The sequence below is a fragment of the Grampus griseus genome (assembly GCF_964374135.1).
Source record: "Grampus griseus genome assembly, chromosome: 3".
NCBI lineage: Eukaryota > Metazoa > Chordata > Mammalia > Artiodactyla > Delphinidae > Grampus > Grampus griseus.
The window spans coordinates 127,173,003-127,186,704 of record NC_139019.1 but is presented as its reverse complement, the minus strand read 5'-3'; the positions used below and the strand labels follow the sequence as shown (position 1 = coordinate 127,186,704).

General features: G+C 39.2%; 1 protein-coding gene across 6 annotated transcripts in view; it reads right to left on the bottom strand.

Moving 5' to 3' along the window:
* G3BP1 (G3BP stress granule assembly factor 1) overlaps positions 1 to 13,702 on the bottom strand; it is a 31,541-nt gene that overhangs the window by 1,866 nt on the left and 15,973 nt on the right. For all 6 annotated transcript variants that reach the window (XM_082650651.1, XM_082650652.1, XM_082650656.1 and 3 more), the window contains 9 exons: positions 12,401 to 12,482; positions 11,756 to 11,929; positions 8,841 to 8,931; positions 7,806 to 7,899; positions 6,409 to 6,610; positions 4,722 to 4,823; positions 4,165 to 4,276; positions 3,818 to 3,946; positions 3,328 to 3,437 (listed from right to left, as the gene is read on the bottom strand). In XM_082650651.1, coding sequence (XP_082506777.1) covers positions 3,328 to 3,437; positions 3,818 to 3,946; positions 4,165 to 4,276; positions 4,722 to 4,823; positions 6,409 to 6,610; positions 7,806 to 7,899; positions 8,841 to 8,931; positions 11,756 to 11,929; positions 12,401 to 12,482 — 1,096 coding nt within the window. The remainder of the gene's footprint in view (positions 1 to 3,327; positions 3,438 to 3,817; positions 3,947 to 4,164; positions 4,277 to 4,721; positions 4,824 to 6,408; positions 6,611 to 7,805; positions 7,900 to 8,840; positions 8,932 to 11,755; positions 11,930 to 12,400; positions 12,483 to 13,702) is intronic.

Below are 13,702 nucleotides of genomic sequence, written 5' to 3'. Positions count from 1 at the left end.
TATCACACCTATTTTATAGAGACCAGCAAACTATGCGCCAGGGAGGTTAAGGAACAAGACTGCACGGGTCACAAGGCTAGTGAGAGACAGAAGAGCAATGTAAACCAAGGCATCCTGACAGGAAAGCATGACCTCTGAACCGACACAGCATGGTCAGACACCACGGTCATATTCTATGAGCTATTTCTGTACTCATAAAAAATTACTGAAGGGGGTTTCCCTGGTAGCACAGTGGTTAAGACTCTGCGCTCCCAATGCAGGGGACCCGGGTTCGATCCCTGGTCAGGGAACTAGATCCCACATGCATGCCGCAACCAGGAGTTTGCATGCTACAGCTAAGGAGTCAGACAGCCACAACTAAGGAGCCCGCCTGCTGCAACTAAGGAGCCAGCAAGCCACAACTAAGGAGCCCGCCTGCCGCAACTAAGACCCGATGCAACCAAATAAATAAATAAATATTTAAAAATTAAGAACAAACCAAAACAAAAAAAAGTCTAAAAAAATTCTGAAGGGAGTATGGTAGACTTCTACCAATACAGTGAGGTGAGGGAAAGGCAAGCTACATCTGAAGTCACCAGAGTTCACAGGAATGATCTGAAAGTGCATGTAAGGAAACATGCATGGGGGTGGGGCGGGGGAGCCTCTTTTGAGCTCTGACTCTAAAGTGAATTTTAAACTCTGATTAAATATATACTTATGTTTGTACATTTATAAGTATTTTAACACAAATTTACAAATATTTATATATATATATTTTTTTATATACACAGCATATAAATCACACACATTAATGTGAAGTGCTGTTCCTGGTAATGTTCTAGATACAATGGGAAAAATAAAATCATTTAAAGTCTGAAAGATAAGGAGAGGTTAGGACTGCAGATATTTTAAAAGGTAGTTATAGAAGATACCTCTATGGAGGTATCACAAGGATAGAAGCAATCTGAATGAAAAAAGGTAGCAGACATACAGCCCACTTTCTGAGGAAATTTACCTCAACAATTTCTATGCATAATGATGCCATGCCTTACCCACAGGGGTTAAATGAAACACCAAAGCCCTCATCTTGGATAATTAACTGGAAGCAAGCTATCCGGCCTGACCTTGTTTGGCCCCACAGGAGTATCATACCATCTAAGAAAATACAAAGTCAAGGCTGCACCAAAAAGTGTGGCCCCTGGATCTATTGTACGCTCAATGGTGGATTTACCAACAAAGCCTACTGGACATCTCTGTGTTCAGTATTCTGTGTCCTGGGTGACATAAGCCATATTCTCTCCACACTTCTCAGGGTTTTGCAGGAGATGCTTCATAAAAGTAGTGGTCCAACAGTTTGATAGACAATGCACTTTTCAGATTACGGCTAACTTAATGTTATGACCACAACATTAAACTTTGTAATATACCCATTAACATTCTGGAGAGCATCAGAGGTTCTGGAGAACCTCTGGGAAATAATGATCTACAACATTTCTAACTAACATGGTTAATAAAATGTGTAAGTTTTAAATGGCAGAGACTGAAAGCAGATTAGTGGTTGCCAGGGGCTGGGGAGAGAGGATATGGGGAAAAACTGCTCAATGAGTAAGAGACTTACTTTTAATGAAAATGTTTTGCAACTAGATAGGTGATGGTTGCACAACAATGTGTATTAAATGCCAATGAGTTGCACACTGTATTATTATTATTATTTTTTTTTTTTTTTTTTTTTTTGCTGTAGCAAGCCTCTCACTGTTGTGGCCTCTCTCGCTGCGGAGCACAGGCTCCAGACGCGCAGGCTCAGCAGCCAAGGCTCACAGGCCCGGCCGCTCTGCGGCACGTGAGATCCTCCCGGACCGGGGCACGAACCCGTGTCCCCTGCATCGGCAGGCGGACTCTCAACCACTGCACCACCAGGGAAGCCCTGTATTATTTTTTAATGAAATTTTTTGTTTTGTTTTGTTAATTTGTCTTTGGCCACGCTGGATCTTCATGGCTGTGTGCAGGCTTTTGCTAGTTGCACAGAGCAGGGGCTACTCTTCGTTGTAGTGTGCGGGCTTCTCATTCCAGTGGGTTCTCTTGCTATGGAGCACAGGCTCTAGGAACATGGGCTTCAGTAGTTGCAGCACGCGGGCTCAGTAGTTGCGGCACATGGGCCCTAGAGCAAACGGGCTTCAGTAGTTGTGGCGCATGGGCTCAGTTGCTGCAGCGCGCAGGCTCTAGGGTACACAGGCCTCAGTAGTTGTGGTGCACAGGCTCAGTGGCTGTGGCTCGCGGGCCCTAGAGCGCAGACTCAGTAGTTGTGGCACATGGGCTTAGTTACTCCGCGGCGTGTGGGATCCTCCCAGACCAGGGCTCAAACCCATGTCCCCTGCATTGGCAGGCAGATTCTTAACCACTGCGCCAACAAGGAAGTCTTGAACTTTAAAATGGTTAATTTTGTTATGTGAATTTCACCTCAATCGAAAAAAAAGTGAGGTCTTAAAACTCCCACACCCATCTCAGTAAATTAACAGTATTTACACCTTTGTTCTTCTCTACTACTACAGAAAGTGGTTTTTGCTAATGAAAGACGTGGGGGAAGGAAAGGGCTCTTTTTTTTTTTTTTTTTTTTTTTTGCGGTACATGGGCCTCTCACTGTTGTGGCCTTCCCGTTGCGGAGCACAGGCTCCGGACGTGCAGGCTCAGCAGCCATGGCTCAAGGGCCTAGCCGCTCCGTGGCATGTGGGATCTTCCCAGACCGGGGCGCGAACCCGTGTCCCCTGCATCGGCAGGCAGACTCTCAACCACTGCGCCACCAGGGAAGCCCAGGAACGGTCTCTTTAAGAACACAGAAATAAGATTCTGATTCTACAAATCCCTCTATTATTAGAAAAGTACTGTTAATAAAAGTGCCTTAAGGTAGGGTGACTCCAAACCCAGACAACTTATAGAACAAAAGAAGTTCCTCATAGTTATACCCAAACAGTTATATATGAAGACTACAAATATACCTGCTAAACAAACTGATTCTAAGTTATCTTAGCTAAAAGTAACATAATATTTAATTCATCACTTACACCAGAAGCCACTAAGCCACTACCAAAGAAAGGAACTGCATAAATCTCAGTGCATTGGTTACCATAGTTATTTCATTCTCCATCATGCACATATTCAAAAAGTACATTATTTGGATGGCAGTTTTGTTTTTCTAACTCCCAGGCAGTTCTTTTAATAATGGTTAAACATGATGGAAAATATTACCCAGACATGTTGGAATAAACTGCGCTTTACATATAAAACACAGTTTTAAGGATGAATACATTAAAAGACCAAAGATACAGAAAATCAAGATGAAAAACTGCTTACCCTGTTGCTAAGCACCTTCTGAACAGGCTCAGAATCATCAAACACAACGAACCCAAAATTGGGTAATTTCCCACCGCTGTTAATACGCAGCTCTACCACATTCCCATAATCTGCAAGTGGAACACAGATTCTCAAATAACTTAGAACATTTCCTTTAAGTATTACACGCGCACTGTCCAATGAAAGCCACTAGTAACACATGGTTACAAAGCATGTGAATTGTGGCTACTCCAAAATAAGATGTGCCCTACGTGCAACATACACACTGGATTTCAAAGACTTAGGATAGGCTGATGGAAAGCATCTCATGTTTGTACATATTAAGATGATGTCTTAGATACACTGGGTTAAATATTAAAATTAAATTATCCAGGTTCTTTTTGCCTTTTAAAATGTTACTACAAAACTTAAAATTATAAATGTGGCTCATCTGTTTCTATTGGACAGCACTGTATTAAATGAATCTAGTATTTAAAACTCAATAACCTACTTTGAAAAAAATCTTTAAGCTCTGATTTGTCCACCTCATGAGGCAGGTTGCCGATAAAGAGTTGGTGACTGTCAGGGTGTCTCACGATTCTTCGGGGTTCAACGTCACCTTGCTCACCAGCCTCACGGACTGAAGAGGAAACAAAAGCAGGAAGGAATGAGAAAGAGGACACCTTTACATGACTGTTCCATTCAACAGTTCTCTCTACCCCTAAATACAGGCAATTCCATTAACTCCACAACATATTTTTTAAAATCTAAGTACACGCAAACATCAACTACCCTCCCAAAACAAGCTCTCACCCTCAACAGGCTCAGACTAAAGAAGCCACCCTTCTGAGCTCTCACCTGGTCTAGGTCCCCTCTGGGGAGGAACATTTATTCGCTGTTCTCGCACCCTTTGATCCCTCTGAGGCCTCTGCGGTGGAATCTGAGATTCAGGCTTAGACTCCGGACGAGGCTAAAAAATGTGTAACGTTAACTTTTGTGTAAGAACAAAGCAAGCTTACCTTTTATTCTTGTGAAGTATCCTAGCTCACAATAAGGTTTAAACTAGAAAATGACAACTCCCTCATTCTCTCACACACACACACAAAAAAACACATTAAAAATCACCTGGTAACACAGATGTAGAGAACAAACGTATGGACACCAAGGGGAAAAAGTGGCAGGGGCGGGGGCTGGTGGTGTGATGAATTGGGTGATTGGGATTGACATGTATACATTGATGTGTATAAAACTGATGCCTAATAAGAACCTGCTGTATAAAAAAATTAAATTAAAAAATAAAAAAAAAATCACCTTGTACCCTTCTCCTCTGCCTTATTCATTAAACCTCTGTGAAATCACATTACACAAAAATACAAGTAAATTTGCCTAATATGCAAGCTTAATTAGAAACTCACCTGTGAAGCTGGTACTTTAACAACATGAGGTGGTATCCCAGTAACTGGAACAGCTCCACTGGGTGGAAGGTTCTTACTGGTCACAGATGCCCAAGAAAATGTCTAAGGGAACACACCAACGTCAGTTGATTACACTACTTATCACAACAATATAAAAGGTATTAGCTTTTGGGCTTCCCTGGTGGTGCAGTGGTTAAGAATCCGCCTACCAATGCAGGGTACACGGGTTCAAGCCCTAGGCCGGGAAGATCCCACATGCCACGGAGCAACTAAGCCCATGTGCCACAACTACTGAGCCTGCGCTCTAGAGCCTGCGAGCCACACCTACTGAAGCCTGGGCACGCAGAGCCCGTGCTCCGCAATTAGAGAAGCCACCGCAATGAGAAGTCCACGCACCACAACCAAGAGTAGCTCCCGCTTGCCGCAACTAGAGAAAGACCACACACAACAAAGACTCAACACAGCAATAAATAAATAAAATTTATTTTAAAAAAAGGTATTAACTTTTGAATTCTTGTATTATTACATGCGCATCTCATTTGCTGAGGCAAGATGGAATTTATAAGTAACTTGAGATTCCTTTTCCCCTCTACTTAAAATTTAGTACTAAAATTCTTAGGACTAATCAAGTATCAGCAAAGTATGAGAGGCTACTTTCACATAATTTCAAGTTTGTGAATCAAAGAAAATTCTCCTTCCAAAACCAGCTCTTCCTCCTATGATTCTCTCAATCTATAACCCAATTACACCAACTTTAGAATCTTCTTGAGTTATATCAATCAATACCAAAATCACCAAATCCTATTATTTACATCTTAAATCTCTTCTCCAGCTCCACTGCCATGACCCTAATCCAAGATGTCATTACCTCTCTCCAGAACTACTATAATTAAGCCACCTAAGTTGTCATCCATTCTCAATCCAGCCAACCTACTTTTCCACCTGCAAGCTAAAGTGATTTCACCATTTCTCTTTCCTACTCACCCAGAAGCTTCCAGAGACCAAGAACTCTATCTACTTTACTGACAGTTCCCATACCTAGAACAATGCCTAACGCAAAGACACTTGAAATAACTGTTAGAGAAACGGCATTACAAGAACCCTGGCCCCATAAATACAGCACTAAAACATATTCCTTCAAGGAGCATCAACTGTAAAGGTTCTGTTAGTTCAGTTATCATCTTGATGTGACTCAGGGACAGTAACTGAAAATCTTCAAACTTTTCAAATCAGGTATTCTGATTAGAAAAGTAGTTATACTTGAGCAATTTGTTTCTACTTGTACTATAAAGTTGTCCTCAATTAGATTTCATAGAAAAGGGCAGGAAAAGTCTGTTGTGCCATGTTATTTTTCAAAGATAGACTATCACTTATTTAACAAGCACACAATAATCTGCAATTTGAAAGATGTAATATTAAAAAGGTTTGTTGATGCAGTGATAAAATAGCACCTGAAATTTCTGGTCTAAAAAGTATTCAAGTTTCCTTAGAGGAGGGGAAAAACTACTTTTGATTTTAGAAAGCAATATGCATCTTACTTCTTATCTGAGGTATGGCTCAATATGGAAGAAACTTCCCTAAACAACCAATATGAAAATGTACCTACAAAAGGCAACCAAGCAACAATAAAGAAGAAGAGAGATTTTTAAAAATAGAAGTGGAATAAAAATGAAGACGCATTGCATACTCTCAAGTCCTCCTGCACTGTCTGGGCTATGTCTGCAGGCGCTGGAGAAGAACTCTTCTGAGCATCCTCAGGAGCAGTTTCTTCCAATACTGGCTCAGACTTTTCCTCTTGGACTTCAGACACAGGTTCTTGCTCTGGCTCTGGTTCAGGATCAGGCTCTGGTTCACCAACAGGTTCTTCTAAATGTTCTTCTAAGTCATTGCTTTCATGGTAAAATTTGAGAAATATCATTCTGCTTCCGTTGATTTAGCAAGAAATTCCTAGAGACCTGAACCTAAAAAACATAGCTCTCTCCTCCCCAAAAAGATCTAAGAATTATGTATTTGCGTATTAAAACAAGACAACTTTTTAGAAAAGCCCTCAGTGAGCAAATCTTAACTGCAGTCAGATTTGCTAAATTCTGATTAAGCAAATGCATCAAACAGATCAAAATGAACCAGAGCAGTGTTTCTCAGAATCCCAAAATTATTACAATTTACCTATCACATATCACAAAAGTCTAATAGGCTATGGGGAAGTGGAAAGGTACAGTTTCAGTTTTTTCAAGATAAAAATTTCTAGAGATCTGCTGCACCATCACGTGCATATACTTAACACTACTATAAAGTACACTTAAAAATGGTTAAGAAGGTAAATTTTATGTTATGTGGTTTTTAGTATCAAAATTTTTTCTCACAAAAACACACAAGGAATTTTGGAGGGAAAAAAAAACCATCAGTTGTGATTCAGAATAGTTCTTAAACTTCCACATAAGTCACTTTAACAAACTGCAGATGCTTCCCCCCACCGGAAATTCTAATTTGATAAGTTTGTGGTAGGACAACAAATCTTCATTTTCAACCAGCAACCCAGGTGAGTAAAGTCAGTCCCATCACCACACCTTGAGACACTTTTGAGAGTATCCTTTAAGCACTGAATATTAACATTAAGGGTATCACAGGGCAACAAGTAAATACTAATTTATATTGCTATCCAACATATTTCTGTTCCAGTTGCAGATTAAAAAAAAACCTAAGATACAGTCACACATTTGTCTGAGCTAATAAATGAAGTTCTTTATTGTTACTTAACTCATGTCTGAATTTTTGTCAATTTATGTCTAAGTCCTTGTACACCTTGCATCTCAAAAAAAGCACTTAAAGCTATGCCTTGATGTATTAAATACTTGATAACCGAAAAGCAACTGATGGATACTATTTAAGTAGTCCTCAGACTGCAATCTATATTAAACAAGTTATATATTTATGTTACATACCAAAAGCAAAACCTTTCTTCTGGGAAATTATCACTATTTTCTGAGATAATTCTCAGCATTATGGCTGCCCTCCAACAAACAGAAAGACTAAACAACTCAAATTCTCATGCAGCTCTGGACAGATGAACAAAGTTTTCCTTACCTGACAGTTTGATCATAGAAAGTTCCAGAATCATCAGGTACCACCTCAGGTGTCTGCTGTCTTTCTTCAGGTTCCTCTACTTCTTCTTCAGATTCTAAATGAGAAAAGAAATTTAACATATTTGTGCTCACTTAACTCACAAATATATTCACTTGCACAATGTTCATCATGATAAAAAAGGCAATGAAATAAGAACAGTACACATACATAAAAAGATAAAGAAAATTGGGTAAAATCATGACGTAGGCTTTAAGGACAGAATTAAGGTCATCGTAATGTTTGGGTTACAAGCATGGAGTCTGAGGTCATATTGCCAGTAATCCAACAAAGGTTCTACCACCTAACTAGCTATATGACATCAGGCAAATGACCTCCGTGCATTTCAGTGCCCTAATTTATTAAAATGGAACAACAGTTCCTAAAATACTTATCTGTAAGGCTGTTGTATTATACAATAAATACAAAGCACTTAGAATTCTGAGTCATACAGAAAACACTAAAATACTAATTACTCTTAGCATTTAGAGACAATTCTCCACGGGTAGCTGTGTTTCTGCATATCTTACAACTGAGGCAATGGCTAATCTTTGTTCCAGACTACCTTTTAAGAATATTTATACAGCAACACTCTCGGAAAACAGCGTCTCTCTCCAGAGCAACGGGCAGGCATGTTTGCTGCCCCATCATAAGGTTTTGGTTGCTGAAACTTAGGTTCCACTCTAGTAATAATGCACCCCACTGCACTGCAGGTATCATCTAAACTTCTGCAGTGTCCTACGGAAACTATGGCTAAGATGCTACTATTGTTGCTATAATAACCTGTCTACTTCTGATTTAGGAGTTTGATGTCTTCTACCAATATCAGTGAAGTAGACTAACCTATCAGCCTCAAGTAGCTTAAAATCTCCAACCCTTCTTATGCCTTGACAAAAGTTACTAATGAAAGATACAGAGAATTATGAAAACATTCAAGAAACCTACACTCTCTTCAGGTCAATCTGATGCCATCCAAAAAAATTTAGACAAGTAACTTACCTTCCTGAGGCTCAGTGACAAAGCCACCAAAGACCTCATCTTGGTATCTGAAGATATCATTATGAACATAGAACTTATTTGCAACAGAGCCCTGCAATGCCAACAGAAAGTTTTCATTTTTTCAGCAAACTTTTAAAATTCCACATCACCCTACACCATCGTTCTCAACTAAAGGCAATACTGCCCACCCCAGGAGACATTTGGCAACTTTGGGAGACATTTCAGGTTTCCCGTCAGGGAGGAGAGCTGACAATTACTGAGGAGATGGCAGGGACGCTGCCAGACACCCTACGCCACACAGGACAGCCCCACAGCAAGCAGTCACCCAGCCCCAAATGCCAATAAGGTCAAGGCTGAAAGGATCCCTGCTTTACATTACATACTGTGTGCTTAAAATATCACCAGGTGAATATCCAAAACTGACAAACTCTAAGTATTTAAGATGCCAAAGCCCAGACTTCAAATCATTTCTTGAACAATAAATACATATTACCAATTGCAACAGATATTTTAAAATTCGCTAAATCTCTATCCAAGAATATTGACACAAGCACTCAAACGTGTAGCTAAAAAGGTTTGCCTACCCTAGGTATAAGACACAACTACACTGAAATCCAACTATGTCATTTACTAGTCATTCAATTTCTAAGGCTGTTTCTTCATCTGCAAAATGAACGATACCAACTCATACTTTAGAGCTTTGAATATTAAATGAGACAGTTTATGTAACAATCCATTATACTATGGTAATGTTAAGATCTTTAAAGGCAAAAAAGAACTAAATTTAGAATAATTAATAATCATCCCATGATTCCTTGAATATTTAGAAGTCCATCAACAATTTTAACACTATAGATAATCTAAACCTTCCTCTAAAAATCATGACTAAAGCAACTTCATGTAATTTTTCAAATAGACAACTGAGTTATTTTATATTCAAACAGTAAAATGACAGGGATTTTAGATTCACTACCCTTCAACAGAAAAGTATCTGACAAGTAATGCTAGAGAAAACTTTTAGTCAGCAGGTCCTCTTGGAACCCCTTCCACACGCTCACACAGATAGGATTCCTTACTCCGTTCATTCTGGACCAGTCGAGAAGGCAGTACAAATGCAATTAATCAACATAAGCCTGTAGTCTTTTCATGAAAAGCATGATAACTAAAAAAAAAACAGGGCTCCTTGAAGTAACAGCTGACTCCAGAACTGGGGTCGTGTCTGGAGCAGGGAGAGTGCAAGGTGAACCTGAAACATCTGTGCCACAAACTGCCCCCCCGCCGCAAAAAAAAACCCAAAACAAACAAAAAAAAAAAAACAGAAACCCGCTTGAAGGGGTTCACACTTAGCAGATCCTAGGACACTTCGGAAATTAATAAAAAATTAACTAAATCCATTAAATAAAGACCCCATGACAGATAGAAGAAAAGGCAAAGTTCTTTACAGTAGAATGCCAACTAATAAATAAAGAATTAGATGATCACCATTTGTAGCCATCAGAGTAGCAATTGATTCTGGCAAGAATCAATGAATGCTAGAACTAGCGTCTAAATTTTGATGAAGAACAAAGTATACACACAGTCTCAAAGAAGCACCCACAATTTACTTACTAATGAGAAAAGTAAAAGCACTAACTTTACAGTGGCAAAACCTGGTGACCATCACCTTAACTAAGTAATACTAATAATGGGCCTAAATGACATCAAGTGCTACCTAATGTGAGGCACTGAAAGACATGTATAACCTAAAACTAATTATAAGGAAATATCAGACAATTCAAACTGATGCATTCTACACAGTAATTTGATTGTCCTCTTTAAAAATGTCAGCGTCTTGAAAAACAAAAGATTAATGAATTATAGCTGATTAAAGGAGCCTAAAGAGACATGACAGCTATATGCAATGTGTAATCCTGAACTGAATCTTGGACAAGGAAAAAAAAATTACTATTCTTTGTATTACTGGGACAATAACCAAAATTTAAATATGGACTATAGATGGATAATTGTATTACAAATACTCTAATTTGATAACTGTACTATGGTTATGGAAGAGAAGTCCTTATTCTTAATAAGTGCTCACGGGCTTCCCTGGTGGCGCAGTGGTTGAGAGTCCGCCTGATGCAGGGGACATGGGTTCGTGCCCCGGTCCGGGAAGATCCCACATGCCACGGAGCGGCTAGGCCTGTGAGCCATGGCCGCTGAGCCTGCGCGTCCGGAGCCTGTGCTCCGCAACAGGAGAGGCCCCAACAGTGAGAGGCCCGCGTACCACAAAAAAAAAAAAAAAAAAAAAAAAAAAAGAAATGCTCACTTAAGTACTGGAGGATGACTGGGCATAATATCTCCAATTTACTTTTTTTTTTTTAATTTTATTTATTTATCTAATTTTGGCTGCGCTGGGTCTTCGTTGCTGCACACAGGCTTTCTCTAATTGCGGTGAGTGGGGACTACTCTTTGTGGTGGTGTGCGGGCTTCTCACTGAGGTGGCTTTTCTTGTTGCGGAGCACGGGCTCTAGGCGTGCGGACTTCAGTAGCTGTGGCACATGTGCTCAGTACTTGTGGCTCGCGGGCTCTATAGTGCAGGCTCAGTAGTTGTGGCGCACGGGCTTAGTTGCTCCGCGGCATGTGGGATCTTCCCGACCAGGGATCGAACCCGTGTCCCCTGCATTGGCAGGTGGATTCTTAACTGCTGTGTCACCAGAGAAGTCCTCCAATATACTTTTAAAATAGTTTAGAATTAAAAATGATAGGTAAATAGAAGAAGAATTATAAATGTGTGGACAAATGTGGCTCTAGGTAAGATATATGAAAGAGTACTTCTGCACTATTATTTCAACTTTTCTGTATATTTAAAACTTCAAAATGAACAGTTTTTAAAAAGACATGTACAACCTTTCATTGTTATTTTTTTTTCATACCTCAGGAGCAAGGACAAAGGTCTGCATGAATCTCCTCAAAGCCTGGTTGTTATTAGAGAGCAAGCCCATCACCTGGACCACCACACCATCATTCAGGGTGGCATGAGCATCGACATGACGGATCTTAGTGTGGCAATTGGTGAAATTTTGTGACATCACTTTCCTATGGATTTCCTAAGGAATCGAAGAAAGAGAATGCAGAATCTCCAAGAACAAAAAACTTTCTAACACAACAAAGATAGAGCATTTACCTGTGCACATTTAAATTACAAACTACACAGACCCCACTGCAATTTGTCTTAATATAGTATATTCCCAATGACACCTTAACCTTAATTATTAAAATTATTGTCCTTAATTAACATAACTAAAATGTTTACAATAGATGATCCCCATGCTAAAACCTATCATCTTCTAACATAAAAGAACTTCAGAATATATCATACAAAATGAACGAAAGTGACATTATAAGCTTTTCAATGATTATCATATAAACCAAGTAGTTACTGAATACCTAAATTTCTAAACAGAAGTTGAGAAATTTCATCTTTAAATATCAACAAACGTATCAAGCATGTATCCATCTCAATTCTATGGGTTATTTTCTAGCTACTCAACAGCCTACACGAAGCTTGTTTTGCTTACTTTCTGTCCATAGACCGCATCTGCTGGCTTTCCATTCGAATCCAATCCCCCATGGACATAAGAAGAGTTCTTTCCATAAAATCTGTAAAACAGAAAGATACTTGTCATCTTCAAGTATCCTAAGACCAGGTATTTACTGTTCATGTATGAACCCATCTGTCTGACTAGTACATTCTTGGAGGCAGGAATGTATTTTCTTTTTCATCTTTGTATGCAATCATAATATATGCATCATCTACATGTCACAACATTTGCTGAATGGGAATGAATCTGGTCAAGGAATTTTTATGAGTCACAAGTTTCAAGTCTCAGGAAAGGATGATCATGTTGGGAAGAATCTTGTAGTTCACGTCAGGAAGGCACCTTAAAATAAAAGTTCCTGTTTTCACTCAAGGAGACCACAGGTAGTCTTGATATACAAGAGGACATCTATACTCTCTACCGACTTAGAGAGAGTCCTTTTATATCTGAGAATGCATGTGATGAGTTCCCATTAAAAACCCAGTAACTCAGGCAGATGGGTTTTAGGAGTAGTTTTAACAATTTTTGCTGATGCATTAAGAGCTTCAGACTTAAATCTTCATAGCTTTAATTCACCTATATCCTCAAAATTGTCTTGTTTTCATTACAATACTGAATTAGGGAAGCGCCAACAACACCCCACCCCAACACACACACAGACACAGAGAAAATACCCTAACTTGGGGATAATCACTTTTAGGATTTCTTGACACTTGTACTCCAAATTAACAATTTTTCACAGATAAGCCCATACATGTCATTCTACATACTGACTGTTTTTTCCTCCAAAAAAGGGACAGATCTGGGGCCTTAAGGATCTCAAAAGTACCTTTCAACTTTCAAAGTTATTAAAAGGCTGCACATCAGCCAGAATCAGTTCACTGCTGGCTAATCCACTTTTCATTGTATCTAAAATGTACCTCAGAGATGAAATGTGAAAAACAGATGTGTTAGAACCAGTAAATAACAATATTGACAAGAAATGTATTTGGTTAGTTTGTTTCAACTCCTGCTCCACTTTAAATTCCAAATGTGTCTAACTTCTAAAGGCACAGAATACAATTGACAAAAAGAACAACAAAAGAGGGGGAAAGAAAGGTTTAGGACTTGTTCTATCACTTAATAGGTGTGTGAGTACCAACAAATTTTTAACCCCTTAGTGTCTTTATCTGTAAAATGAAGTTAACTATCCTACAATGCCTTACTAAGAGGTTTTTATAAAGATCAAGAAGAAAAAGGTAAAAGTGTTTTGGAAATTATAAAGCCTTAAAAAAAAAACAA